The sequence below is a fragment of the Colobus angolensis genome, unplaced genomic scaffold, assembly GCF_000951035.1.
Source record: "Colobus angolensis palliatus isolate OR3802 unplaced genomic scaffold, Cang.pa_1.0 Scaffold5, whole genome shotgun sequence".
NCBI lineage: Eukaryota > Metazoa > Chordata > Mammalia > Primates > Cercopithecidae > Colobus > Colobus angolensis.
In genome coordinates, this window is record NW_012118487.1 from 29,000,318 (window position 1) to 29,028,249 (window position 27,932).

A 27,932-nucleotide genomic window follows, 5' to 3' on the forward strand; every position below is an offset into this window, starting at 1 on the left:
GGAGCAATTTAGAATCTGAACACAAAACAAGTAAGATGTCAACCTGCACGACGTGAACCATTTATATGAACTACATTATAAACTGAAAAGTTACCGAGGCAAATCCAAACTTCTTCCTAATCATGTTTTTGTTATTAGGTCCCTCAGATTCCCTGAATCTTTTTTCCACAACAAAAAGGGGCATAAACAAATAAATAAGGTTACAGTTGTACAGAAACTGTGATGTCAGTGTTCAGAACGGGCCCCAGTAGAACGTGGCTCGTCTTTCTTTCACGGAGAGCTAAAGAGCTCCTACGACACAGAGGCAAACATGTTAAATTCTGTCACCCACTAAGACAGCCATCTTGACTAAGCGTGATCCTGGTCCTAGGGCTGTGCTGCCCACTCTGCGACTTCTGGTGAGGCCCACATCTTCTTGCCAGGAAAGTCAACCACAACAAAGCCTTACTGCCATTCCTGTTGGGTGCTGGGTCGCAGGTGGTTACAAAGGCAGGCAGCCGAGCTTTGGGACACTAAGCTCTGTAACACATGCTTATTGTCCTTGAGTAACTGATGGAACACAGTTATCTGACAGTGTCCCACAAAGACAGGAGGAGTTGTCTTCAGCACCATTAAACAGAAAGTTTACTTAGTGCTTCATAAGTTGCCCTTCACCTTCTCAGATTTTATGTTGTACAAAAGGGGCTGTAAGTTAAAATGATACAGGTCTGATCAATGAGTCTTTCTTTTCTTTTCTTCTTTCCTTTGTTTCTTTCTTTTTGAGACAGAGTCTCTGTCATCCAGCCTGGAGTGCAGCGGCGCAATCTTGACTCAGTGCAACCTCCACCTCCCAGGTACAAGTGATTCTCATGCCTCAGCCTCCTCAGTAGCTGGGACTACAGGTATGCGCCACCATGCCTGGCTTTTTTTTTTTTTTTTTTTTTAGTAGAGATGGGGTTTCGCCATGTTGGTCAGGCTGGTCTCGAACTCCTGACATCAAGTGATCTGCTCGCTTTGGCCTCCCAAAGTGCTGGGATTACAGGTATGAGTCACTGTGCTGGGCTTGATCAATGAGAGTTTCTGACCAAAGGTTCCCAGCTCAACTTCACAGAAAAGATTATGAACACCAAAGCACAACAATTTTAACCATAAATAAAATGCTATATACTTTACATCATGTGACATATGTAAACCAAACTGGGGACTCAGCAACAAATCACATTTCATTTAGTAACACGAGAGCAGAGTTGCACAGAGTGGGGTAAAAGGCTTTGAGACTACAGAGGAGCACAAGGACCTTGGAGTAGTGTCTAAGGGAAGGAGCTGGACAGAGAAATTAGTGAAAAGCCAAGAAGAACATCATGTGAGGCCCGGATCCAGTCTGAGCACCGGCTGGCTGGCCCATTTGTGGAAGGTGTCATGTATCACAGGAGAAAGCAGCAGGGTGCTCCTAGTCTCAGTGGAAGGCAGGGGCGGCCTGTATGGTATGTATTCATCAGGCAGAGCACCACACACCTCCGAGTTCTTGAATTTCAGTTCCCTCATTCATCACCCTTCTCTCATAATACAAAATCTCAGATCTGAACCACAAGTCAAAACTCAAAAGAGGTCACATACAAAAGGCAAAACCAACAGATCCTAAAAGCAGTAACAGAAAGGTTTAGACCTTGAGGCAAGGAGAGAAGGGTACCTGATAAAATCTAGATCAGCTTGTCTCTAGAACAGAAGAAACGGTGACCAGGTCAGCTGGCTGGTCCTCCCACTGTCACAAGACAGATTTACTTCCACAAACCCTTCTCTTCCTCTGAGTCTATACTCAATAGTCAAGCAAGCACATTACTAGTACAATGGGCTCAAGGAAGCTTCACTCTGGAAAGAAATTTCTTAATAAACATTAGTCTCATATAAATTTGAGTGTTAGAAAAAACTAGTTTATGTTGCACAATCACTCGTAGATACTGTACATTAAAGTTTCAGATATTTAGATATGTCAGACTATCTTAGGAAGGAAAAAACAAAGAACAGGATGAGGGTTATCCACCTGTCTTCTACTTTCCCAACTTCCATACCACTTTAGATAGTTCACTCTGTTAGTTAAACCAATAAATGGAGTACAAGTACCTGATCGAGCAATGCCACTGTCCCTGTCTTCATTCTGTCCTCTGCTTGGCATATCAACTGGTGTGCTGTGTGCTAAGATAAAGGAACAAGGAAACCATGTTATTGGGCTCTTCAGAGATACAGTTTTTAAAATGACTGCAGTAATTTTCACATTTCAAAGTAGGCTACTGCTACTGATGATTGGCATAAGCTTATAACAGAGATTAACTAGAAGGCAAAATTAAATATATAAAAAGATAATGAGAAGAAAAGAGAACCAAGTAACCATCTCATAAAAATCTGCCTGTATTCAGTTGTAGCATACGAACTTTTTTGAGTGATGTTCAACTCTTAAGAAAAAACTCTGAATAATAAATGATTTGTGCAGTTGATGCAATGAACAAACATTCTCAGGTAGATTTTTTTTAGCCATTTTCTTCATTAGTAGTAGTATTTAAATGGCAATGTATTTTCAAAATGCTTTATAATCAGTTTTGGTAGTAACTGTAGGCGACTTAGGGAAGAGAAATACTTGAAAACCATTTCATAAATTCAAAAAATGTTTCTCTGTTTATAACCCACTCTCTTGGCAGATAGAAAACATTTATACTCATTTTCAAATATTTCTTCCTCCATTTCTTTCCATATACACCCATACACAGTATTATTGTAGAGCTACTTAGAAAAACTCATGTTCTGGCATGAATTGTGGAAAACACTCTGAAGTATTATAGACTTCTAGGAATGCTTCAGACTGACCTAAGCTGCATACTTATTGTGCTAGAAGGTAGATGAGATGCTGCTGTAGTGAAGTTTTAAATGAACAAGCAGCCCAGTGCTCCACGTGATTATTATACTTGACAGCTATTTTTTGAAGCATGTTTATTTTCACAATTTTAAAGAGAGTATTTAAACGCGTTTTCCTCACTCTAAGTAGGTGGGAGCGTGTCAATTTCATTAGGGTGACAGTTAACTATGGTACTTAGCATATTTCAGGCTACAAAGAACAGAAAGGAAAATACCATTTGCTATACTCACAACTTTAAATGTTAGTAATGGAGGTTCCCTACATGTTAATCATGCTAAGACAAGTTAAATCTCAGAGACACCAAGATGACTATACCTGTAAATAACCTAGAAATTGTATTTACACTACTTAAATGAGAGAGGGAGAGGGAGAGAGAGAGGGAGAGTGAGTGAGTGAGAGAGAGAGAGAGAGAAAGAGAGAGAGAGAGAGAGAAGTCTTCCATGCTCTTATTAGAGTGACTTTTAATGAAACTCCGTGCAGGTAAGGATGCAGTTGAATAAATGGATAAAAGACACCAAGGCAAAGGGAAACAGTTCATAGTAGCAGAAGAGGCCCAGAAAAACGAGAAAAAACAATCCTCTTCGAAATACTAAGGGCTCATTTCAGATCAAAATCAGCTTATACTAGAGTATTAGCCAAGACATTTACAAGAGAGGTTCATTGGCAGAATTTTCAATACACCATGGATTTGGCCGCATTTGAAACCGATATCTGTGATCACAAGAGCCCCTTGGATTTCTAGAGAGGCACAAGTAGGATTTTTCCTAAGAACCTGCACAGGATTTATTAATATGTGTGGGTCACACTGTACTCAGCATTCCACACAAACCTGCAAAGAAAGAAGCACTCCGGGTGAGCCGGAGAGGTCCTCCTTCAGCTACCCCCTGCAGCAGTTTGCTGCTGCATGCTTGCAGCAGACCTAGAGATGGAAACACATAGAAGAGGGCAAACAAAGTACACACACACAAAAAATAAGTACAGATTAAAGATAACGCAAAAAAAAAAAAAAAACCCACAACAAACTCAAATAAAGCAAAACACACACCCACAATAGTGTATTCAGAAAGAAAGAATTTGTTTGTGTGTCTGATTTTACCTAGGTTACTTCCAGTACGACAAGGACCCAAACTATTCTGATTTGTATTCAGTTTTCCCAAATTAGGATCTTGGTTGATGTACTCAAAGCTGTCTTGCAAGCTATATCCGGAGAGGGAAGGAAAAGGAGAAAGAGGATACAAATGTCAAGAAGTTACCAAAGCTGTTTTCTAATAAATAGACTTCCAAATGTGACAACAACTGATCAGTCACTCAATACTTTTCCTTATAAACAAAGTCTCCCATCTACCAAAGCGAATTAAACTTGCAACTTCAGGTGAATTTGTTGGAAGAAAACAAAAGCTATTTTGGATGTAGCTCAACCTATGTAACTAAACAACTGTACTTCTAACAATTTCATGTTATATAATAAGACACCAAACTCTAAATTTTGCTTCAGTGACTGACACCTGAGATTCTGTTATTCATTTCTACATTTTGCTTTAGCAACTGACAGATAACATGTTGCCATTCGTTTCAAGTATTTTACATAAACTCTCAAAACGAAATTAATTTTTACTCTTGGTTAACATCAATAAGCAATTCAGCAACCTTTTTCAGGAATAAAATGTAACAGAAATTAAAATTCTTATAGGAGTTTCATTTCACAACTTCTAAAAAGAATTACTCATAAAAATATGAGGGAAGCAGATTTTATTAATTTGTTGTATTTATTAACAATTAAACTAAACACTTTTGCTGTGTGTAGAGCTGACAACAACAACAATGACAAAAAGACTGAGAATAATGCAGCATAATGAAGCCAAAATAATTTTTACTTAAACCTGCATGTAAGGGAATTAATGCAATAAATGTTCAGGTAATCCCAAGGGTCTGTTAGAAACAAATGTCATAAGAAATAAATAACAATTATCATATTGGTTTAAGTCATGACAGTCCAATGTTAAATGTTCAAACTGTTTTGTTGAAGAGTAAGCCAAGACTCACTCAATGGTATTCAAATATATAGAGAAATATTTTTAATTTCCCAAGATAAGAAAAAACAGCTTTCACTTGACCCCTAAGAATGTCCTTTAATTTATAACAAGCCCTTTTCAAATTTATCAAAGTACAACTGGTGTTTTGTTGTTTTATTTAAAAATTGAAGTATATGAAATAGTTCTGCTTGAAAGTTCAAAATACATGAATGCATATGCCAAAATGAGCTTAAGTTCTTAGAAATTTCAGAATAATGTAGCCCCTTCCCTTTTGTTCTTTATTTTTGATTTCCCAGGAAATTAAAAATTGGTGACTGGGTAACAGATGGAGACTCAAAACATATAAAGATAGCCATTTGTCTTTAGGGCACCTAATAAAGTCAAAGGCCTTTTCCCACTCACTGTTGATAGGACAGTAGCCACTTTTAAAACCTCTTTGTTAATTTGGACTCATTCTGCTTCTCATTTCAAAATGCCTTATGGCCCTTAAAGAATTATTCTATCTAGATATACACTTCAAAAAAATGGGGGTGGGGAATGCAAAATCCTACACTTACTTATTTGTACTTCCACAGAAGCTGCCCATTCTAGCAGAGAAGACTTTACTAATCATCAGTTGTGGAGGAGAACTGGGGAGCGGGGGAAAGGAGAGAGGAAAAATACATTTATGAGTTAAGGAGTCAATACCACCATCCCATTTCTCAAAACTGGTAGAAAAGGAAGCCCAGACTCACCGTATGTAGTGTATCTTTAAGGTGGAGCCTTTGTAACTCATGGCAACTGAGCCAAACATCATTTCCCCCAACATGTTGACATCGGAAGCTGGTCGTGTGTACTACATGCAAGAAAACAAAATCAAAGCTAGTACATGGAACATGACGTGCAATGCAACAGAAAATAATGTTGATTAATCTCATTAGTGTCACTGGTGATTAAAACTATTTCTCAAAGCTTCAAGTGGTCATCTTACAATCTTAACTTATAATGGCAATTGCCTATTTTTCCCCCAAAGTATTACGCATGTTTGTGATTTCTTCTCTATACACATCATCATCACATAGGATCCAAGTGTTTTATCAGAGTTCATTTTTATTTTTATTATGAGAAACAAAGATTACTATTATCTCCATTTATAAACTCTAAATAGAAAGGTTCAATTATGAAAATAACCGTTAACTCTTCTCTTGGTACTAAGAAAACATCCTGAAAAAAAATATAGTTCAGTATTATTCAGCCAAATAATTAACAGTATGGAATAAAAAATGCCCATTGCTGCAGATAGGGTTTTGTGAGGGTCCAAAAGATAACCAATGGTCTGATAACTCTAAAGTTTTACAAAAGTATTTCAAAAACATTTGATCCCTCTAGCTTCTGACCAGTCTCTCTCATGCCTTTTACCATCCAAAGAGTGGACTGCCTGCCTCCTCTTCCTCTACTCTCACTGGCTTGTTAATCTACCGTAGCCTGACTTCACCTCTTAGCTCAAACTAGTCCAACTGCTCCAATGATGACCTCCTCCCTCTTGGTCAAATCCAATGGACCCTTTCCAGTTTGCTTTATTAAACTTCTCTCAATATATTTGATTCTGTTCATAACTCTCCATTTTGAATCTCTTCTTTCTCAGATCATCCCTTACTATGGTTTTGCCTGGAGGTCAACCCTACTAACTGCCTGCCTTTTCAACCATTCTTTTGATTTTGATTATTATTTACATAGAATACCTCCTACATCTTTGTCTCTGGACCAGGAGCTCTCCTGGAGCTCTAGAATCATATACCCCAATACATTCATTCACCTAGTGACATCTGAATGAGTGTCTTGGGATGTAGAATTCTAAGCACCTATACTAAGTGTTGATGACACACTGATGAACAGGATAGGTATGAATGCCGAGCAAACCGAGGTGCCACCAAAGCAACCGTGGTTCTGCACCCCGACCTACCAACTAGATTCTCTGTCACTGTGCTTTCCACCCAAGGAAAAACCTGGGAATCACCCTTAACATACTCTTCCGAATCTTTTTTTTAAATTCCAAATACATACACACATATAGACACACAAGCATACATACACTGACACACAAATACACACTTACTTATACATGGTTGCAGAGGCAAAAAGAGAAAGATAAATTTATCAGCTCTGCTCAGCTAGGTTCCTCTCTCACGTTATAGCTCATACCAACTTCTTCCCACTACATGCAGACAGAAACCAACTGGTTTTCACATTCTTTATTATTAACTTCAACCCACCTCCTTCACTTATAATCTGCTTTTTCTTGGGGTACAAGGGCCACATGCCAACTGTGATTCTCAACCTGCTGAAAATTCTACTGTATACTTTTTAAACTGCAGACTGCTGTGAGACCCAGGAGCACCGTGTCTCAAAAAGGGCAAATGCATGGCACAAATCCTGACTATGAAATTAACAAAATCCTCTAGACCCATTTGCTGGTAATTTCCCTAGTGTTGTTTTTCCAGAAAAATACTAGAAAAGATCTACATGGGTTTAAGAAAAAGTTCAATATATTCTCCATCAATTAATATCCTTTTGCCATTCAATATTTATAAAACATTTCTTCCTTTTTATCTTGTTAGCTAATATTTCTCAAAAACCTCAACCCCTATCCTTATACACACACATACACACACACACAGTGTGTTTCTTTCTGTTCCCATACAAGTCTTTCTTCCTTTTACTGGCATGTTCTATTTTCTTAGGATGCCCATATACATTCCTAGAATCCTCAGGAATTCTTACAACAAAACTGGAGAGTACATGTTTATTATTCTGGATCAGACAGCAAAGGAAACAAAGCAAGGTAATTTACCTGACTGGCAATATTTCTCATCTAGTACATAGTAGGCTGTATCGCCTCTGCTTGATTACAGTTTTTATTGGAGATAAAAGCCAAAGAGCAAAAACAACATTGATGTGAAACATTTAAGAGTACTCTGTTGAATACTTGTCCTCATATTTCTGGAGTAGAGCCCTCGAGCGGCATTATTTCCAGAGGAGAAAATACAGTAAATAACTTTAACCCCAGGGGCCATTCTCACAGAAAGGATGGTTGTACCTGGTACTTTGGAAGCTGTTCCTTAGCATGGTGTGAAGATCCCCCAGAAGAACTGTGGAATGAGATGCTGCTGCTGCTACTGCTGCTCACGCTGCTGACACTGCTGCTTCCCTGGCAGCACTTGGCTGATATTTTAATAGGAACATCCTCTGTTTTCTAGGTTAAGAGAGACAGGCAAGGTAAAATATTACTAAGTATATCAGGTTCATCAACAGTTCTTCATTGGGAATTCCTTTTTAAAAGCATTCTGGTGCCTAAGTTGCATTAAAAAACAGAAGCTTTTTTTTTTCCCCCAGTAATAACAAAAACATGGTTTGGGAAGGCAGAATGCTGAAGAATGGTTCTAGACAAAAGGAGGTAGGTTATGTATTAAGACTTTATCCTCTTTTAATAATTTAACTATTGTTTACACTTCAATTCATATAATTGATCTCTTCTTGTTATTAGAGTTTTGGTTATTAGCTTTTTAGTACTATGTAGAGTGATAATCCATTAAATTGATGAGGAGAAAGATGAGGCTTCAAATCTAAACTTTTACTAAGCAAATGGAACTAATAAAACAAAACTATTAACTTGGGCAGACTGGCTTGTGGGGTTTTTTGTTTGTTTGTTTGTGAGATGGAGTCTCACCCTGTTGCCAGGTTGGAGTGCAGTGGCGTGATCTTGGCTCACTGCAACCCCTGCCTCCCAGGTTCAAGCAATTCTCCTGCCTCAGCCTCCAAGTAGCTGGGATTACAGGCACGTGCCATCACGCCCAGCTAATTTTTTTGTATTTTTAGTAGAGACGGGATTTCATCATGTTGGCCAGGATGGTTTGATCTCTTGACCTCGTGATCTGCCTGCCTTGGCCTCCCAAAGTGCTGGGATTACAGGCGTGAGCCACCGCACCCAGCCTGCTTGTGTTTTTAATGACACACCTCCTCTAGTAGTCCTTTAAAGGTAACAGGAAGGAAAATCATGAGGCTGAATTTGTAAGGGATGAAACCAAAACCCTGAAACAGGAGCTACTGTGAATTACATAGCATGTGATGGAAATATGGTCTTCAAAGGTTAAGGACAACAGAGGATTCTCTACTATACATTCCCCAAATAGAGTTCACCACTAATTTTTATCACAGTGACAAAGGTATAAAGATAAACCTTTATTAACATTTATTTCCCCCAAACATATTACTCCCTACAGAAGCTTCTTGCACCCTCTATGATAAGTTGCTTCTATTTTGAGTCTTCTTTGCCTTTCTTTTTTTCCTTGTGCAGCTTTTGCTTGGAAAAAAACATGAATGCAATTGCAGCTTATCTAATCTCCAATGTGACAGTCACACTGGTGGTCTAATGCAAATGCCTGCAGTCATGTGCTTGATACAAACTCATGACGTTTTGTGCTTGCCAAGGGAGGCTGGGGCGGTGGGGACTGAAAATGGGCAAAGAATATAAGGAAAACACAAAATGTGCTGGACCACAATTGTCACTACAGCAATGATGGCATTCAAAGTGGTACTTGATTATTCCTGAGCACCCAGCACTCCCTCAACAGGCTAAAGATACAGCTGCTACTTAATATCACTTAAGCCAGAAACACAGCCCTTCAGAGGGCCTAAGTGACACGAAGTGTCACCTGCCTCAGACTGCTAGACACTTTGGCTGCAGTACAATGCTGAACAGTCTATAAGTGGAGACAGCACCTGGTATAGTGAATAGAGCACCGACTGGATTCTTTTGCAGCCTTGGGCAAGCTACAAACCTCCTGAACCTAAGATGCCTTTTTGGTTAGATGAATGCTTCTAAGAAAGCCTATGTTTCCAGATTCCAGCATTACTACTGCTCTAGTACACTGAAGATTCCAGTTCCTTTTGAAAACTTGTGTTTCCTTTTCCCTCCACCTGCCACCACTATGAGCAGCCCCAGTGATAGGTGTTCAACTAGACCATCCATATGAAGCCTTCAGAGAAATGGGAAATAATTCAAGAAATTAAGAGGTAAACCATCTCCTGTCCACCAAAGGGTCAAGTGCTGGCTCATCTAAATTTCTGTTACAAATCTAACCAGGAAAGCCTACGGTGAATCACCTGAGAGATCTCTTGGTCCCCCCCCACCCACCCCCTTCACCTACCTAACAAGCCCAACAACTACTGTAATGATTAGCCACCTGGCAGAACGCCACTTTAAAACATTGTGGAATCCACCCAGCTAAACTGTGTTTAACCAAACACTTCCTTCCTGCAGAAATGATCCTTATCAAAAGCAGGAAAACAACCCCTTGGCCCTGAAGAGACAAAGACTGCGTTATAAACTGTTCATTTACTTAGCTGCACATTCTACAAACTGCCAGTATTTGGTCAGTATGGATAGCAACTTACTGAACATAAAAGGAATGAATACAAGTGGATTTATTTAATTTGTAGGCATCTGAACAAATACTGAAAAGAGAATGAAAGGTCTAAAGTGAATTTACAAGTACCCTGGTCTCATATCCAAAAAGACCCAGAAAGGATCAGACTCTTCTCACCTTAAACATGTTAATTTACCATTCCTATTCTGCTTCCAAGGGATCAAGAGCTGCTCTGTCCTCACTCTACCCATCCCTTGTCACCCACCCTACACCACCACCACCACCACCACCACCACCACCACCACCACCACCACCACCACCACCACCACCACCACCACCACCACCACCACCACCACCCAACTCTCCACCAAAACAAAAAGGGAAATAAATAAAAGCTCCACTGGTCAGAAGGGTTTGAAAAAACAATCCTTTTTGAAGATAACAATGCAGGTTTGCATATGGAAGCCCTGTAAGTGAGTAAAGCTGTTTTTAACCCAGTGCTACTTATTATTATCTATGAGAAACACTGGACAGAATGATCTTCACGCTAACACTTTTTATCATTTTACGAATTTTAGAGTTCTGCTTTCCCATTACATTTGGGGCACTCACTTGGCATCAAAATCTTACTGGATTGCAACTCACCGGCAAATTTACCTCTAGTACTATTAATAGTACACTGCTTAGCTCCTGCCATGATTACTTGCTAACAGTTTCACTTGTGTTTAGTAGTGAGCATACTCATACCTGTTGGGGGTAGGGCTTTGATTAAAGGACTCAATGCCTGCTTATGTTTCTTCTGAACCATTAATGGCACTGTATAATACAACTCAAAGAGAAGATCATAGATTCATAAATGATTGATCAGAGGGGTGGTTAAAAGCACAAAAGAGAAGGAGAAAGCAAATCAGCATTTCATACCTGAGCTGTCACCTCCTCAATCTTTTGAACAGCTTTAGAGTCAAACAAGACTTGTCTGCCTCTCCTGTCACAGTCCTGGTAAACTATCAGGCGAATCTCATTCAGGTCAAACTCCGAACATGCCCAGCTGTGGATCAGAAAGGGAGAACGAAGTTATGTCATCTGCAGCACGTGAGGTGATCACAGACAGGTGCGCTTCCCAGTCACCATGCCTGCCTGCACATCGAAGGCCACAAGCTTGCAGGGATAGTGATCCCCTCAGAACTGGGGCACCAGTGAGCCTGGGACAGATAGCCTTGTGTGCGGATTCCAGTGGGCCATATGAAAATTGCCTGTTTTCATGGTAAGGGCTGAGAAGACTGCTTTAAATAATAAATCACTGAAGAGAAAGCTTCTCCTTCCAAAGTCAATTTGGACACAGATGGCAGTCAGAAATCACAAGGACATGCAGAGACGGCTAAATTTGGATGCCTGGGTTCTGGGGACAGCATATCCGAGTTAAAGGAGTGTTAAAGCTTCTGTGTTATTGGGCAGGAAACCATTTGGAGCAAGTCGGTAGAGCCTTCTCTTCTTTCCCTCACCCACACTCAGGTCAAATTGAGAGGCATTACATACCCTAAAATTTATTATCTTCCCCGATTATGGCTAGCTCTAATCCAGGAGTTTCAAAAACCAAATGCATCACTGTAGAACATCAGAATTGCTAGCAATTACAGTCAGCAAGAAAGGAAGCATGTTTCTAAGCAAACCAAAAGCAACTGGGATAAAACTGCTCCAAGGAAAACACAGATTCATTCTTAATAAATGAGAGTGAGAGAACTATAGAAAAGGTAATCATTTAAAAGTGCACTGCTTTGGTCATACTCAGTTTTTAACTCATCAGTCCAGTCAACACATATTTGAGTGTCTGTGATGTTCCAGGCACTGTGGTTGCTGCTAGAGACTCAGCAGTTAATTAACCAGACAGACCTGGTCCCCACCCTTACGGAGTTCATGATTCAGTGGGGAATATTAGGCAAATAATCACAGTTGAATGTATCACTACAAACTGTGAAAAGTACAAAAAGGAGCAATAAACAGTTTCAGATTTCCAGATTGAAGAGGTAGGGGAGACGGACAGAGAAGTCCCTAAGGACTTGAAGTGACACGTAAACACAGACCTGAAGAAGTAAAACAAATGAAGTGCACTGCAGGAGCAGAGAAGGACGTGGTAAGGTGTAAGACTGCCACACTGGAGAAGGAAAAAGAAAAGAGGCCAGAGAGTGAGTGCCATGAGGTGGAAAGGACGGCAGGCAGGGGCCAGGATCATGCTCTCCCTCCATGAGAAGCCAAGGAAAACAGACGCTTGATAAGATCAGGTCTGCACTTTTTGAAAGTTCAATCTGGCTATTAAGGAAAATGGGGGTGGAAGAGATGAAGACTGGAAGCAGGAAGGCCAAACAGAATTCATAATAAGAGCTCCGGCCCTTCATAACGAAGGTTGGAGCTCCAGCAGCGGAGGTGGGGGAAAGGGGACAGACACTGGTGGCATACTCAGAGGACACAGTTGAGCCGGTTTCCCAATGGACTGGAAAGGTGCCAGAGATGAAAGGGGGCCTTGCTTAGAGAAGCTGAGGGGGAGCTCTGACGGGACAGAGGAGGACAGATGGACACACAGGCAGACTAACAAAAGCAAACTGTAAAACTAGGAGATGGTATAAATGAAATCAGACACATCTGGATTCAAACCCAAATGCCTCTGGCCTCCTAGTTCTTCATCAGTACAATGAGAATATTAAGACTGCCCTCACAAAGCTGCCCTATGGATTAAATGAAATGTGTGAAGAGTGACACACAGTAAGTGCTCCAAAATGGCAATAATTACCTCAGAGGATTGTTAATGTTATGATTTTTAAAGAAAATTAATACAGTGTCTGGTACTCAATCACAAATTGTGCATTTTTGGTCTTCTCCTTTTTCAGGCAGTTAATACTGAACATGTTCTTTTTGGGTAGCAGATTTGTTTTCTTAAATCCCTGCAGCAAAACATATAAAGTTCTGGTTGTACCTTCTTTCAACAAGCTGTGCCCTAAACTATCATGCCCAGCATCCTTTCCTCCTAATCTTGACAACAATATGGCAAGTTTATTTTCAAACCATTTTCCCTCTATTCACAGTCCATGTTTCAGGTCTGGCTAATGAGACATGGCCACATGACCCAAGCTGGCTGTGTGAGCCAGCCCCAAAACTCAGTTGCTCAGCTTGTAAATGGTAACCCTGGAGTTGGTGGTGGCTATTTTTGCCATCATGAAGTAAGGGCCTGTCTGAAAATGAAGTCAGCAAAAGTCAGCGTGGAGGAAAGTAGAGGTGAGCAATGGAATGAAACAGATTCCTGGCAGTACCCGAAGCCAGCTGTTCCTGAGTAAGCACTATTCCTGGAATTAGTTCACTGTCACTTACAACCAACACAGTCTGATGACTACGACCCAGACCACTAAATTTTAAAATTACATAAGGCCAAGGCAGGCGGAACACTGGAGGTCAGGAAGGAGTTCAAGACCACCCTGGCCAACCACGGCCAATATGGTGAAATCCCATTTCTACTAAAAATACAAAAATTAGCCAGGCGCACTAGTGGGCACCCATAATCCTAGCTATTCAGGAGGCTGAAGCAGGAGAATTGCTTGAACCTAGGAGACAGAGGTTGCAGTGAGCCGAGATTGCACCACTGCACTCCAGCCTGGGCGACAGAGAGAGATTCCATCTCTAAATAAATAAATAAATAAAATGAGGTCATTAAAAAGGCTCTGAAGCTATATATTATTATAACATAGTACATACGTTCATTTTGTTAAAAGTAAAAAAAAATTGGATTTAATTTACTTTCATTTTCTTTTAAATCAATTTTGCCTTAATAATTACATTTTGCCAAGACAGCATTATAATTTATAACCAAGTCATTCAATCCTTATTTTTGAAGAATAACACGTATTCAAATATCAAACTGAAAACAGCTACTTTAGAAGAGATAAAATTTAATAATGATCATAACACCTTATTAAATGTTTCATGTTATTTTTCAATGAAAAAAAGATGAAAATAAAAATCATGGACAATTGTACTGATCCAGGAGTCTAAAAATATTTTTTTTTACTCAATAATTTAAAAAAAGACACAGAGGAGAAAAGTATGTATTTCAGATTGTCTCATTTTTTGATCCAAATGTTTTAAATTTTATAAGACACAAGTGATGGATACAGTGGCTCGTACCTGTACTCCCAGCTACTTAGGTTGCTAAAGCAAAAAAGATCTCTTGAGCCCGGGAATTCCAGACAAGACTGGATGACATAGCAAGACCCAAACTCTGTAAAATTTTTTTAAAATTAGTTGGTTGTGATGGTATACACCTGTAGTCCCAGCTACTCAGGAAGCTGAGGCGGGAGGATCACTCAAGCCCAGGAATTCAAGGCTGCAGTAAGCCATGATCATACCACTGCACTCCAACTCCAGTCTTGGTGACAGAGTGAGATCCCATCTCTTAAACAAACAAAACAAAACGGTCAGACACAATGGCTCACGTCTGTAATCTCAGCAATTTGGGAGGCCGAGGCCGGCTGATCACTTGAGCCCCAGGAGTTTGAGGCCAGTCTGGGCAACAGGGTGAAACCCCATATTTACTAAAAATACAAAAAGTTAGCTGGGCATGGTGGTGCACACCTGCAGTCCCAGCTACTGGAGTACGGAGGCTGAGATGGTAGAATCACCTGATCTCGAGAGGTCGAGGCTGCTGTGAGCTGAGATCACACCACTGCATTACAACCTGGGCAACAGAGTGAGACTCTATCTCAAAAAAAACAAAAAAAAAAACAAAAAAAAAGAGGAAAACTCTGTTCTTCTTCAATATGAATACAGCTTTTGGTTTAATATATAAATATAATTTTGACATTGACATCTCTTTTTTTTGGAAACAGGGTTTTGCTCTGTTGCCCAGGCTGGAGTGCAGTGGCACCATCTGGGCTCACCGCAGCCTCAACCTCCTGCTCAAGCAATTCTCCCACCTCAGTCCCCAAAGTAGCTGGGACTACAGGCATGCGCCACCATGCCTGGCTAATTTCTTTGTATTTTTTGTAGAGACAGGGTTTTACCATGTTGCCCAGGCTGGTCTCAAACTCCTGAGCTCAGGCAATCTGCCCGCCTCAGCCTCCCAAAGTGCAGTGAGACACTCACATTTTAATATTAGTAGAGGAAAAAACAGTTGCATAATTTGGTAAAGGAAACAGAGGCAGGCAGGACAAAGGTCACTAGTGCTTCAGAATGAGACGGGCTTGGGATCCAATCTCAGCTCTGCTTCCCACCAGTTTTATAGTTTTGGGAACGTCTCCCCTAGGAGTACTTATAGGTCCTGTTATGAAGATTAAAAGAGATTATCTATGGAAATTCCCAGCACACTCCCAACCCCTTTCCCTGCCATCCCTGATACACAGGCCTTGAGCTATTGCTAGCTCCATGGCACACATATTCTCTTCATATTCACATTCACTTCTACATTCAACCAACAGTTACTGTGGAGCTTGCAAGAGCACCGACCACAGTTCCTGGTGCTTTACTGAGGATATCTCTTCATATGACTGGGGCCACTGGGCATGATTCAAAAGGGGTATGAAAACAAGCCTTGGGGCTTTTGCCTTAAAATAGCTGACCATTTCAGAGAAACTTATTCTAATCCAAATTATTTCATTTCTCTGTTTTTGCTGAACATAAAGAATGAACACTGTCCTTGGCATCAGGGTATTATTTATGTCCACTTTATGCCTTCAGGCACAGTAAGAGAAGATGATTTGTCTACCTTTTCTTATTGTAAAATTTGAGCAAAATGACTTATATGGACTCTTTTCGGTTTTAAAATTCCAGGATGCCAGGATTTGCCTGGTTAGACTTGAAGCCAGGCCTTATTTCTGAAACTACTCATCAAGAGTGGAAAAGCAAGGAACCAAAGTCTCAGTTACCTCCCTGAAACATGACAGGCACTAGAGTTCAAGTGATCTGAAACACAGAAAACAGAATTCTCTTTAAAATATCTAGAGACATGTACTGTAGTTTAAATTGTGTCCCCCCAAAAGATAAGTTCAAGTCCTAATTCCTATACCTGTGAATATGACTTTGCTTGGAAACAGGGTCTCTGCAGATACAATCAAGTTAAGATGAGGTCATACTGAATTAGTAGGCACCCTAATCCAATGACTGGTGTCCTCCTAAGAAGCAGAAAATCTGGACAAAGACACAGAAGGAATAATGAACAGGGAAGTCACTGCAGACTTAGGGCACAGCACAAACACAAAAAGACAATATCACTGAGTGCTTGGAATGTGTCTCCTGCAGAAGAACCACACAGCAAATGAGGCTAGAAAGGCACTTGAGGACTACTTGTGAGGGACTTTAAATGTTATGCCAAGGAATGCATCTGTTGCTCTACAGGCTGTGGTGTGCCAATTCCAAGATTCCAAGAAAGAGAATGACATGATCTGACCTGTGCTTTAGGAAGACAACTAAAGTGGTTTGAGAAGAGCATTTTCAGGGCAAATGCAGAGGCAGTGACTTGTAAATCCAGGGTTTCGAGGATTAAAGGCCAATAAGGAAAAGAGCAATAGTTGTATAACATGCTGCAGGGTGATTTGCTATATCCTTTGAGACCAGTTCTAGTGTGGGTGTTGTTTCTTCTCTTGAACTTTTACAGGAATCACAGTAGAAGTGGTCATGGGTATCCCCATGTCGAAAAAGCATGATCTCTGTTTTTCCTCTTGGTCTCACACAAGGAAGCCACCCTACACAGTCAAAAATAAGTTTACACAAAGAGTTTAAAGAACAGTCTTATGATATAAGAAGGTACATATTTAAACAGTCAGGAATGATAGGAAACTTTCAATGGTCCAAGAAAAGGTAAAATGAAACAAAACAAAAACAAACAATAATGATGACAACAAAAACTGGCAAAAATACTACCCATTTAACCAGCAATTCCTGCATGCCTACTACTTGGCAAGCATTCTGAGATAAAGCAGTGAACAAATCATAACCCTGCTCCTATGAAACGCACTACATGACATTTTCCAACCACTCTTCAACCCTATTCTATATTCTTTTTTCTCTGCCAACCTCCACCGTTTCCTTACTGTCTCAAAAAACAGTTTCTAAGTACAAGCAGAAATCTCTCAAAAGGTTTGCTCAAGAAGAGTGGGGAGACCCAAAGGGCTACACCCTGAAAATAAATGAAGACTGGGGGTGGAAGAAAAGGGAAAATTAAGCTTGACATGGCAATGAGAGTTCACCCTGTCCGCACAAAATACACATTATTTCCCACCCAGTAAAAAGCTGTTTATTTCAAGAAAAAAATTATGTAAATAGATGGCAGTAACAGATTTGGAATTCATTTATCTTTTGCTATGTTAGTACTCTCAGGAAGACTGTGTTGGCTCTCCTTTCTTTCACTGTTTTGCACTTATACAGCCTTAGCTGTGTGAATTGCCTAGAGCAATTTCTGAGGAACCGCATAAAAAATCACCATTGAGTTGCTATCCTGTGATCAGGAGTATAGTGAAAAGCACTTAAAGTTCTTATCGGAAGCTTTAATATATATTGATAACCTAAAGATATTAATATTAATTTACAAACAATTCCAATTAAATGTAGTCCACTGTATGTTACCAACACAGAGCTATACTGCATGTTGGTTGCAATTCTTCCATCTTTAAGAAAGTAGGCAATATGTAAATCCTTTATTCCTTTTGTAAAGGAAAATGTGGAATGAAAGAATAAATATGTTTAATCAGCAGCAAAGGCATGGAAGGAGCACTGTAACATAAAACCATACTTCTGAGTTCATTCCTTCCATACACCTTTGAGTGTGTGGCTTCACACAGGCACCATGAGAGGTACCAGGAACAGAAATTAACTATATCCAGTCTTTACCTCAATATGCTTATAACTGGGAATGGAAAGGCCAACATACAAATATTAAGTTAACTATACTGTTACAGGTGCCAAGATAAACGTCTATAGGGACTTAGGGGGACTCTACAGGATAAAGAGGTCAAGTTCACATAGTTGGGTGAGGGATGGATGTGAGTCACAGAGGACATGATGCTTGGGACATGGATTAGGATTCACCAGGGTAAACAGGGCTTCTAACTCTAGCTCTGCTGCCTTCAACCCAGATGATTTTAGGAACGCTCCAACCCTAGCGCTGAGCTTTCCCAAAGTGCATCTGCCTTATCTACCTCACAAGGCTGTCGGGAAAAACAGAGAGTAAGTTATGAAAGCACTTTTAAAACTGTAAAGCATAATTCAAAGATCTACTCAGATACACAATTCCTTAACTGAGAGCCTTGGGGCTAGATGTTTCCGAATTCAGAATTTGTTTTTTGAAATCGGAGAGATGCTACACTACATATTACATAATACCTCCTCCAGGGGCTGAGATGTAATCAAACCTCCAAAACAAACAAATTAATATTTCATCAGCCCAAGTTATGAACACTTAAACGCTAAGTGCATTAGATAGAGACTATAAACAGCCTCACATCAGTTCAGATTAATTTCAAAAGATTTTCCAGAAATTTTAGGATTTTGGAATTATAGGATAAAGGACTGTTGATTACTTAAGTGATTACTATGTCTGAGAAAAGGACAAAAGACTGGAATAAATAACTTTCAGGTTCCCCACATTTTCCTGAATATAACTGATCTCTAACAAAAATGACAGCCAAAAGTTTCTGTGTAAGTAGGTTAGTTGTAGCTCTGAACTTGTTTTCCCCCTCCTTGCTATCAAAATAATGTGTAAATGGTAGCAAAGGTCACAAGTTAAAACCACATACGTCTTTAAATAATGTGTTCACACGGCAGTAACAAAACGTTATTGTGTGTGTCACAATACAGCCTAAGGTTTGGGTGCTATGAACAAGGAACTACAAAGTACAGAGAGCAAAAGACAGAATTTCTTCCTTCCTTTCTGAGTTCAGGATCACATCAAGTAAAACTCTAAAACAGGTAAAGTTTGTGTGTGGCACTGACAGCACCACTACCCATATTCCACGGCCCTGGGCCACCACAGCATAGACAAAATAGTGGAGCACTCCACTGGATGTCAGATTGCCCAGGCTGGAGGCGGGATCCCACAGTCCCATCTCAGTCACTTCTTCACCTCTTAATCCAGCGTCTCCTCCTCTATAAAAGGATGGAGTGGGATCAGGCACGGTGGCTCATGCCTGCAATCCTAGCACTTTGGGAGGCAGAGGCAGGCGGATCACCTGAGGCCAGGAGTTTGAGACCAGCATGGCCAACATGGTGAAACCCCATCTCTATTAAAAACATAAAAATTAGCCAGGCGTGGTGGTGGGTGCCTGTGATCCCAGCTACTGGGGAGGCTGAGACACAAGAATCGCTTAAACCCGGGAGGCAGAGGTTGCAGTGAGCTGAGATCACACCACTGTACTCCAGCCTGGGCAACAGAGTGAGACACTGTCTGAAAAAAGGAAAAAGAAAAAATGGGAAATGGGGTGGGACTAAAATTATACCTAAAGGTCTGGTGCTTCCAATTCTAACACATTATAATCCCAAGTTATCTATTAAATGTGCACAATGTGATTTAGAATAGATGATCTCAGTCAGGTACTAAAAGGAAAGCAATCTTAATGAATTAACCTACATTATTACTACATGTTATCCCTTAAACCTTCTAAACATAATCTGTACTTCGATAAGCATCTTAATATCAACACAGCTCTAATCAACAGAACTTTCAAAAGGTGCTCACAAAATCTAAAAGGGAAAAGTACAAGTTCTTTTGAGGTGAGAGGGACACTGAGTGGGCAGGTTACTGTGGCAGTCAAGACTCTGCCCCTTGCAGAGTTGTTGTTGCTGTTGTTAATAATTCCTTCATTTTTTCTCCTTAAAAAACCCACAGAGGTCAGGGGCAGTGGCTCATGCCTGTAATCTCAACACTTTGGGAGGCCCAGGCAGGAGGATTGCTTGAATCCAGGAGTTTGAGCAATATAGTGACATTCTGACTCTGCAAAAACAAAACAAAAAACCCCTACAGAATCTCTATAAATGGCCCATTTTTCCCTAAAATGGTTCCCTTAAATCTTAAATGCGCATGATTTATTCTTTTCTGATATCTGTAAACTAGAAACTACTTGTACTTAAAATAGCCAAACTGACAAAAAAAAAAAAAAAAGAGAGAGCTTTATGGTTCATCTCCATGCACATATTAATTCAATAATCACTGAGCTGATTTTTTTTTTCTTTTTTTTTTGAGACGGAGTCTCGCTCTGTTGCCCAGGCTGGAATGCAGTGGTGCCATCTCCGCTCACTGCAACCTCCACCTCCCGGGTTCACGTGATTCTTCTGTCTCAGCCTCCCAAGTAGCTGGGATTACAGGTGCCTGCCACCACACCCGGCTAATTTTTTTGTATTTTTAGTAGAGACAGGGTTTCACCATGTTGGCCAGGCTAGTTTCGAATTCCTGACTTCAAGTGATCCGCCCACCATGGCCTCCCAAAGTGCTAGGAGTTCAGGCATGAGCCACCATGCCTGGCCAAGTTAATTCTTTCATACCCTTGTCAGCATAACCAAAGCCATCAACACATGATTAGATTCCTGGATTACTGAAATATATAATTGTTATGCAATTATAAAAGGTAACTTGCATCAAGATGATGTCATATCTTTCCCCTCCCCCATTTCCAGGGAAATCATATACTAATAATAGATAAAAGAATAAGTTTCAAAGTAAATACTCAAGACACTGCCTTATATATCACTTCTAGATCTAATTAAACTGTACTCAGACAAGGTAATACTTCTATTTTCCAAGAAGTTTCCAGAGGTAAAAAGCATGATTCTCTGTATAAGGTTTCTCATTTGCAAAACGAAAGAACCAAAATAAATAGACAATTGTCACCTATCTTAGGTTGTAAAATATTATCTCTAAAAGAGGTTAAACAAACAAACAAACAAAAAATATACTCGTGACCAAGCAAGTTCACTTCTAGGAATGAATCCTACAGATTAATTTGCACAGGTCCAAAATGATATGTACAAAAAGGTAATGACTGCAGCACTGTTTGGAAACAAACTGTCAGCAGGATGATTAAATAAATTATGGTATATCCATACAAGGGAGTGCTACACTGACACAGCAAAGAATAAGGAAGCTTCTTAGGTAAGTATATAATAAACTCCAAAACATTTTTGACTGGAACAAAAATAAGTATAAAATATTGTGTATAGAATGCTACCGTAAGCCTAGAAAAAGGAAAAATTGGGGGTAGAGAACTTTGGGTTTTATTATACATGCATACACTATCTCTAGAAGAAATACAATGAATTGGTAATACTAGTTGACTCTGGAGTAGAAAGCTGGATTACTGGGCCGGGCGCAGTGGCTCACGCCTGTAATCCCAGCACTTTGGAAGGCCGAGGCAGGTGGATCACAAAGTCAGGAGATCGAGAGCATCCTGGCTAACACGGTGAAACCCTGTCTCTACTAAAAAGACAAAAAATTAGCCAGGCGTGGTGGTGGGCGCCTGTAGTCCCAGCTACTCAGGAGGCTGAGGCAGGAGAATGGCGTGAACCCGGGAGGCAGAGCTTGCAGTGAGCCGAGATGGCGCCACTGCACTCCAGCCTGGGCGACACAGCGAGACTCCGCCTCAAAAAAGAAGAAAAAAAGAAAAAAAAGAAAGCTGGATTACTGATGGAAAGGAAAGCAGAAGACTCTTCATTCTACACTCTTTACAGAGCAAAGGGAAAGGCTTTCTCTGCACTATGCAATACATACCCATCAAAACAGCACAGTGAGAAGGAGTGTAGACTGGACCCAGGCATCCTGGGCTCAGGTCCTACCCTCTGCCTCTTCTTAGCTGTGTAACTTTGGTGACTTACCTAATCTCTTTGTTCCTCAATAGCCTCATCTGCAAAATGGAGATAATATAATAGTATTATCTCCTATATAACTCCACTTATAAGGTGCTGTTTAGGTGACTAAATGTAAAGCACTTAACACAGAGCCAGGCACACTGTGATTGTGCTCTCAACACACACCACTATTTTGTGCCTTTTGAATATTAAGCCACGTGACTGTACTGTCTCTTGGAAAAGTAAAAACAAACAACAAAGATGAGGACAATAGGAACAGCCTATTTTTTTTAAACCCAAAGAATCTATTATTGCTTTAAGACAAACCCCTTAACTACTGTTTCCTTTAAGAGGCTTCTTGGTAGCTGAAGCATGAGGCAGTGGGTGAACTCCTACAGGGAAACCACCTTAATGAATTCCAGGCATTCAGATTCAGTTTTCAAATATGTAGTTTGGCCTAGACAATGGCATTTATTGAGCTTTCTTCTCAACACTCGTACACTACATTTTCCTGTCCTTCTTCATCCCCTCCCTCCCCCAAGGACAGGAGAAAGTTTCTCTCTAAAAAAAGCAATCCCTTTTCTCATTTATTAAACCCATCTATGTCTTTCAGTTTGTGATTGCTGTTCTAGTGGTGTATCAGATGGATTTCCATCATATTAAATAACTGCCTTTTTTACTGCATAATTCATGCAGAGCCTAGAGATACCAATTCCAGAAGGTCTGGTGTTTGAATGTGGGCAGGGGAAGGCTGGTGATAAGAACTGCACAGCACATGCACAAATAATTGCCTAATATTTTAGAGTTTACCAAACACTTTTACAGAATTAACCTGAGCTGACCTTCTCAAACGTCCTGTGAGAGTCTGTATTATATAATGTTTTACACGGAAGTTAGGAGACTTTAACAAGGTTATGTCCAGTAAGTGGCTAAGTCAGGACTAAAATCAAAGTCTCCTGACTCCAAATTCTGTGCTCATCCAACTCGACTGCACTATCACCTTGATACCAGTAGCAAACAGGTTAGGATAACATTCTCTTCCTTCCAGGACCTTCCTTTGCATGTCCTTCTGAGGTGTAAAAACCTGCACTCCAGCTTGGGCAGAGTGAGGCTTCATCTCTTAAAAGAAGGAGGAGAAGGAGGAGGAAGAAGAGGAAGAAGAAGAGGAGGAGAAGGAGTAAGTGTGGCATTAACAAAAGAATAGGGAAACTGATCAATGGAACAGAATAGAGACTTCAGAAAAAAATCCACATAAATATAAATCGATATTTGACAAAAGAGCAACAGTAATACAATGGAGCAAAGGCAGTCTTTTCAACAAATGGTGCTGGAATAACTGGACATCCAGGTACAAAAAAAACCAATCTCGACATCTTACACTTAGGCTTGTAAGCCATTTTGGGTTAATTTTGTGAAGGACGTAAGGTCTAAGTGTAAAAAGCAAAACTACTAAACTCACAGAAGATAACACAGGAGAAAATACAGACAATCTTGGGCATGGCGAAGGATTTTTAGATACAACACCAAAGGCGTGGTCCATGAAAGAAATCATTGAGAAGCTGGACTTCATTAAAATTAAAAACTTCTGCTCTAATAAAGACACAGTCAAGCGAATGAGAAGACAAGCCACAGACTGAGATAAAATTCACAAAAAATATATCTGATAAAGAACTGTTTTATCCAAAATAAAGAACACTTAAAACTCAGTAAGAAATCAAACCAACTGATAAAAAATGGGCAAAGGACCTGAATAGACACCTCACCAAAGATAATATAAATGGCAAATAAGCATATGAAAAGTTGATTCACGTTGTATGTCATTAGAGAAACACAAATTTAAACAACAAGAAATACTACTACATGCCTAGTAGAATGGCCAAAGACTGGAACACTTAACAATGCCAAATGCTGGTGGGGATGTGGAGCAACAGAAAACTCTCATCCATTGCTGGAGGTGGAGTTGTTTTGGAAGAGTTTGGCAGTTTCTTACAAAACTAAACATACTCTTACCTTACAATCCCGCAATGGGACTCCTTGTTATTTATCCAAATGAGTTGAGGAACCTTATTCATAATTGCCAAAACACAGAAGCAATCAAGACATCCTTCAGTACATTGATTCAGAGATAATCAATGGAATATTATTCAGTGCTAAAAAGGAAATGAACTACCATGCTATGAAGAGACATAAAGGGACCTTGAATGTATATTTCTAAGTGAAAGAAGCCAATCTGAACAGGGTACATACTGTATGATTCTAATCAAATGACATTCTGGAGAAGGCAAAACTATGGAGACTATAAAAAGACAAGTGGTTGCCTGGGGCTAGAGGAGAGGGAGGGATGAATGGGCAAGGCACAGAGGATTTCTAGGGCACTGAAACTATCTAGTATGAATAGTGGATACATGTCATTATACTTTTGTCAAAACATACAGAATATACAACACCAAGAATGAACCCTAATGCAAACTATGGACTTTGGGTGATAAAGATGTGTCAATACAGATTCCTCAATGGTAACAAATATATCACTGTGGTGTGGGATGTTGATACTGTGGGGGCAAGGTGTATGTGGGAATTCTGTACTTTCTGCTCAATTTTGCTGTGAACCTAAAATTGCTCTAAAATTTTTTTAAAGCAAAAAATTATTTTAATTTCAGTTGTCAAAGGAACTTTTAAAATTTAGAAACTTTCAGGAATAAGCACTCATTTAAAAATTTGTGACAGAATTATTTTCTGAAGATCACTTTTGTCTGTTATGGTCGGCTACAGAATACCCTGTAAGGATGAGAACCAAGGACACATAACTCGAGCTTCAGATGTGGCTATCAAGTCTGTCCCTGTTCAGCAGAATTACAGGCCATCTCCTCCTTGTTCTAGCCACCTGGCTGGAAAAAGGAGGGTCAGTCCTCACACACTGCTCCACAGAATGCACCCACCTGTCACATGTGGTCTTGCTCCTACTGACAGAGAGGAATGTTCCCCTAAGACAGTTCACAGTAAGGTATTAGTTACTGCCTAGAGAGAACAATGCTTAAATACAAAGAAATGAGAATTTAGTAATAGGAGTTTCAGCTATCAAGCAAGGTCCAGTGGGAAAGATATTAGGGGCAGCAACCTCTGCCTCCCTCTCATATCACAGCGTGCAGCCGCTAGACCATCCACCAGCACACCTCCATCCCATTCACATTCCCATGAAGGATCATTTACTTTCTGAATCCAAATCATCTTTGCCCCGAGGCAATATTCTTCTTTTTAGGATGCACACCAGGCATGTTCCTGCCTTAAGATCTCTGTACTTCCTGTTCCCTCTGTTGAAAATGTACTTCCTCAAACACCCACGTGGCTTGTTCGCTCACGTGGAAAAAGATTACCACTGAGCTATTTCTGTTTCCCTTGATTACCCAAAGCCCAGCTTTTAAATTTCTCTAACTTCAGGACTCATGGATCACCGACAGATTATCAGAGTGTTAGCTGGAAGGGGTGTCAGACACTACCTGTCCACTGGTTCCCAAGTTGTTTGGCTCATCGTTAGAATTACCCCAGAAGTTGTGTGTGTGTGTGTGTGTGTGTGTGTGTGTGTGTGTGTAATCAACAAAGCTTCACAAGCTCTACCTCCAGGAACTTGGTTCAGTGGATCTGAAGTTGAGGCTCAGGAAACACCATTCCATTCTATTATTATTATTATTATTATTAAGAAAACAAAAACAGAGAGATGAGATGATGTTCCCAAAGAGTGATTTCAAGGCAGAGAAGACCCTCAGATCATAAAACCAGAGTAGAGAAGATCCCCAAGTCAAAGGCCCTTCCATTTTATCTGGCATTAAGTCTAGGTTCTCATATGCTGGAGCTGAAAATTAGTAAGTGGAAAAATAGCTTAAGTCAACTAAGTTCCTTTTTCTGTCTTTGGACAGGGTGAGGCATGAAAGTGAAAGGATATGGCATAGTGAGAAAAAAGGATTTTCATTCACATTGGTTCTGTAAAAACCTAAAGTCGTTTTTAAAAAAACCTTTCTTAAACCCTTAAAGACTCATTTAAAAATTTGTGACAGAATTATTTTCTGGATGGATGGATGTACACCTGATACCTCAATATCCCCTTGGGAACTCATAAAAGAGAAGAAAATTCCCAGGAACCTTGGTGTTTTAATAACCCACAGGCTGGATACTCTTTGGTGACTTTTGACAGTTATAATCTTAGATGGGTCACAAGTTATTGCTCTCGCCAATTCCCACCAGGGCTTGCTACATCACTGTTCAGCAATTATTTGGCTTTTGTTACTATAACAATGAAAGGATAAGGCTAAGCCAGAGCCTGACTCACCACAGGAGTCATAACAGGAGAACCAGGGATGGTGGGGGGTACAGTATACCAGTTCAGCCAGCATTCCACTTCAGCACAGAGCTGAGCAGAACTTGAGGAAAAAAGGCTTCAGAAGACTCCAGAGCTGGATTAACCTCATCTTCTGCCTGGAACACTGTCATTCTGGACAGAGTTAGCTATGGTGACTAATAACAAGTGCTTTACCCTGTTATGTCATCAAAACTTATCCAAATATGACCCAGACAAAAGCTGATGTCAGTTGTTAGCATCTACGAAAATCTCCTATGTTAAGACTGCTGATTTATTCCTAGTAAGTGATGCATCCTCAGAGGGAAAAGACAAATGTTCTTGAACCCTAAATCAGACATGACATTGCATTCCTTGATTCATTCACTCTTATCAGTCTGGAATTACGTCTCAAAATCTCTACCCTCGGCCAGCAGAAATAAACTCTTCTAACTAGTCAAAGAAAAATTCTCATGGTACATAAAAAATCAGTAAAAAGGGAAGGAATGCAGGAAGCGCAGAAGAACGTGTGACCGCAATACCCAACGCATCAGAGTCACACCCAACCATTTACGACCTCTCTGTGAAGCTTGTCACAAAGCACAAGACCATCAGCTGACTAGGGTTTGTTTTTTCTCTCTACCCACTTCATTCAACCTGTCCAACTGCTACATTTTCTGTTAAGTAGCATCAGGGTAGAGCGGTTTTCACACTGTTTCCAGGAGCCACAGGCAGTGAGAAACATTCCTTCCACTCCTACAAACCTGCATTACACTTACTTTTAATGACCTTTTATTATACTCTTCAGAATTCTTTGGTCTGTTGCCTTAGCATATCTCTCTCTAAATCTGTAACTATTTTTATATTTCCTAGTCAGTAATCCCAACTGCTGTAAACAAAGACTAGTCATAAAATCATGGTGAGCTTATCTATGTGCAGCAGCTCACCAGGGAAAAAATGCACTCAAGTTTCTGTACTTACTTTCTTGTTAAGTAACTACCACAGACAATCTAAGGAGTTCCCTTTTTTAATAGAACTATCTCATCTAAAAATGTATCTAAGATGAATATCTATACTCATTTAGAATCATCCTGGTGATTCTAAAGCAGTACAGAGAATTTCTTCTGAAATCAAATGTCAAGATATGAAACTGTAAAGCACAATTGACTCTGAAGTGCTCTGTTTCAGTTCCTTTTCAGTGTGTAAGGGGTATACTCTAAAGACATGGCAAGTTTTCTCTTGCCACCAGAGCAACAATGATTCACAGATATGTTTGGCAAGTCCCAGATTTCTCATATAAACAGCCCTGTGGATTTTGTTTGCTAATTTGCCGGGAAAGTTTGAAAAACTCAAAAGTTGTTGGCAGCTTTGCTATAGTCAATTTTTTTTTTTTGTTCTTGTTGTTGTTGAGGCGGAGTCTCGCTCTGTCGCCCGGGCTGGAGTACTGTGGCCGGATCTCAGCTCAC

At 40.1% G+C, this 27,932-nt stretch overlaps 1 protein-coding gene across 2 annotated transcripts in view; it reads right to left on the reverse strand.

Moving 5' to 3' along the window:
- Positions 1-27,932, reverse strand: part of FNIP2 (folliculin interacting protein 2) — a 139,081-nt gene that overhangs the window by 68,581 nt on the left and 42,568 nt on the right. Inside the window, exons 2-8 of one of the 2 annotated variants that reach the window (XM_011959697.1) lie at positions 11,247-11,373; positions 7,997-8,152; positions 5,655-5,755; positions 5,478-5,549; positions 3,984-4,084; positions 3,717-3,806; positions 2,101-2,172 (exon numbers count right to left, since the gene is read on the reverse strand). In XM_011959697.1, the coding sequence (XP_011815087.1) occupies positions 2,101-2,172; positions 3,717-3,806; positions 3,984-4,084; positions 5,478-5,549; positions 5,655-5,755; positions 7,997-8,152; positions 11,247-11,373 (719 nt within the window). The remainder of the gene's footprint in view (positions 1-2,100; positions 2,173-3,716; positions 3,807-3,983; positions 4,085-5,477; positions 5,550-5,654; positions 5,756-7,996; positions 8,153-11,246; positions 11,374-27,932) is intronic. The other variant, XM_011959698.1, reaches the window with a different exon arrangement.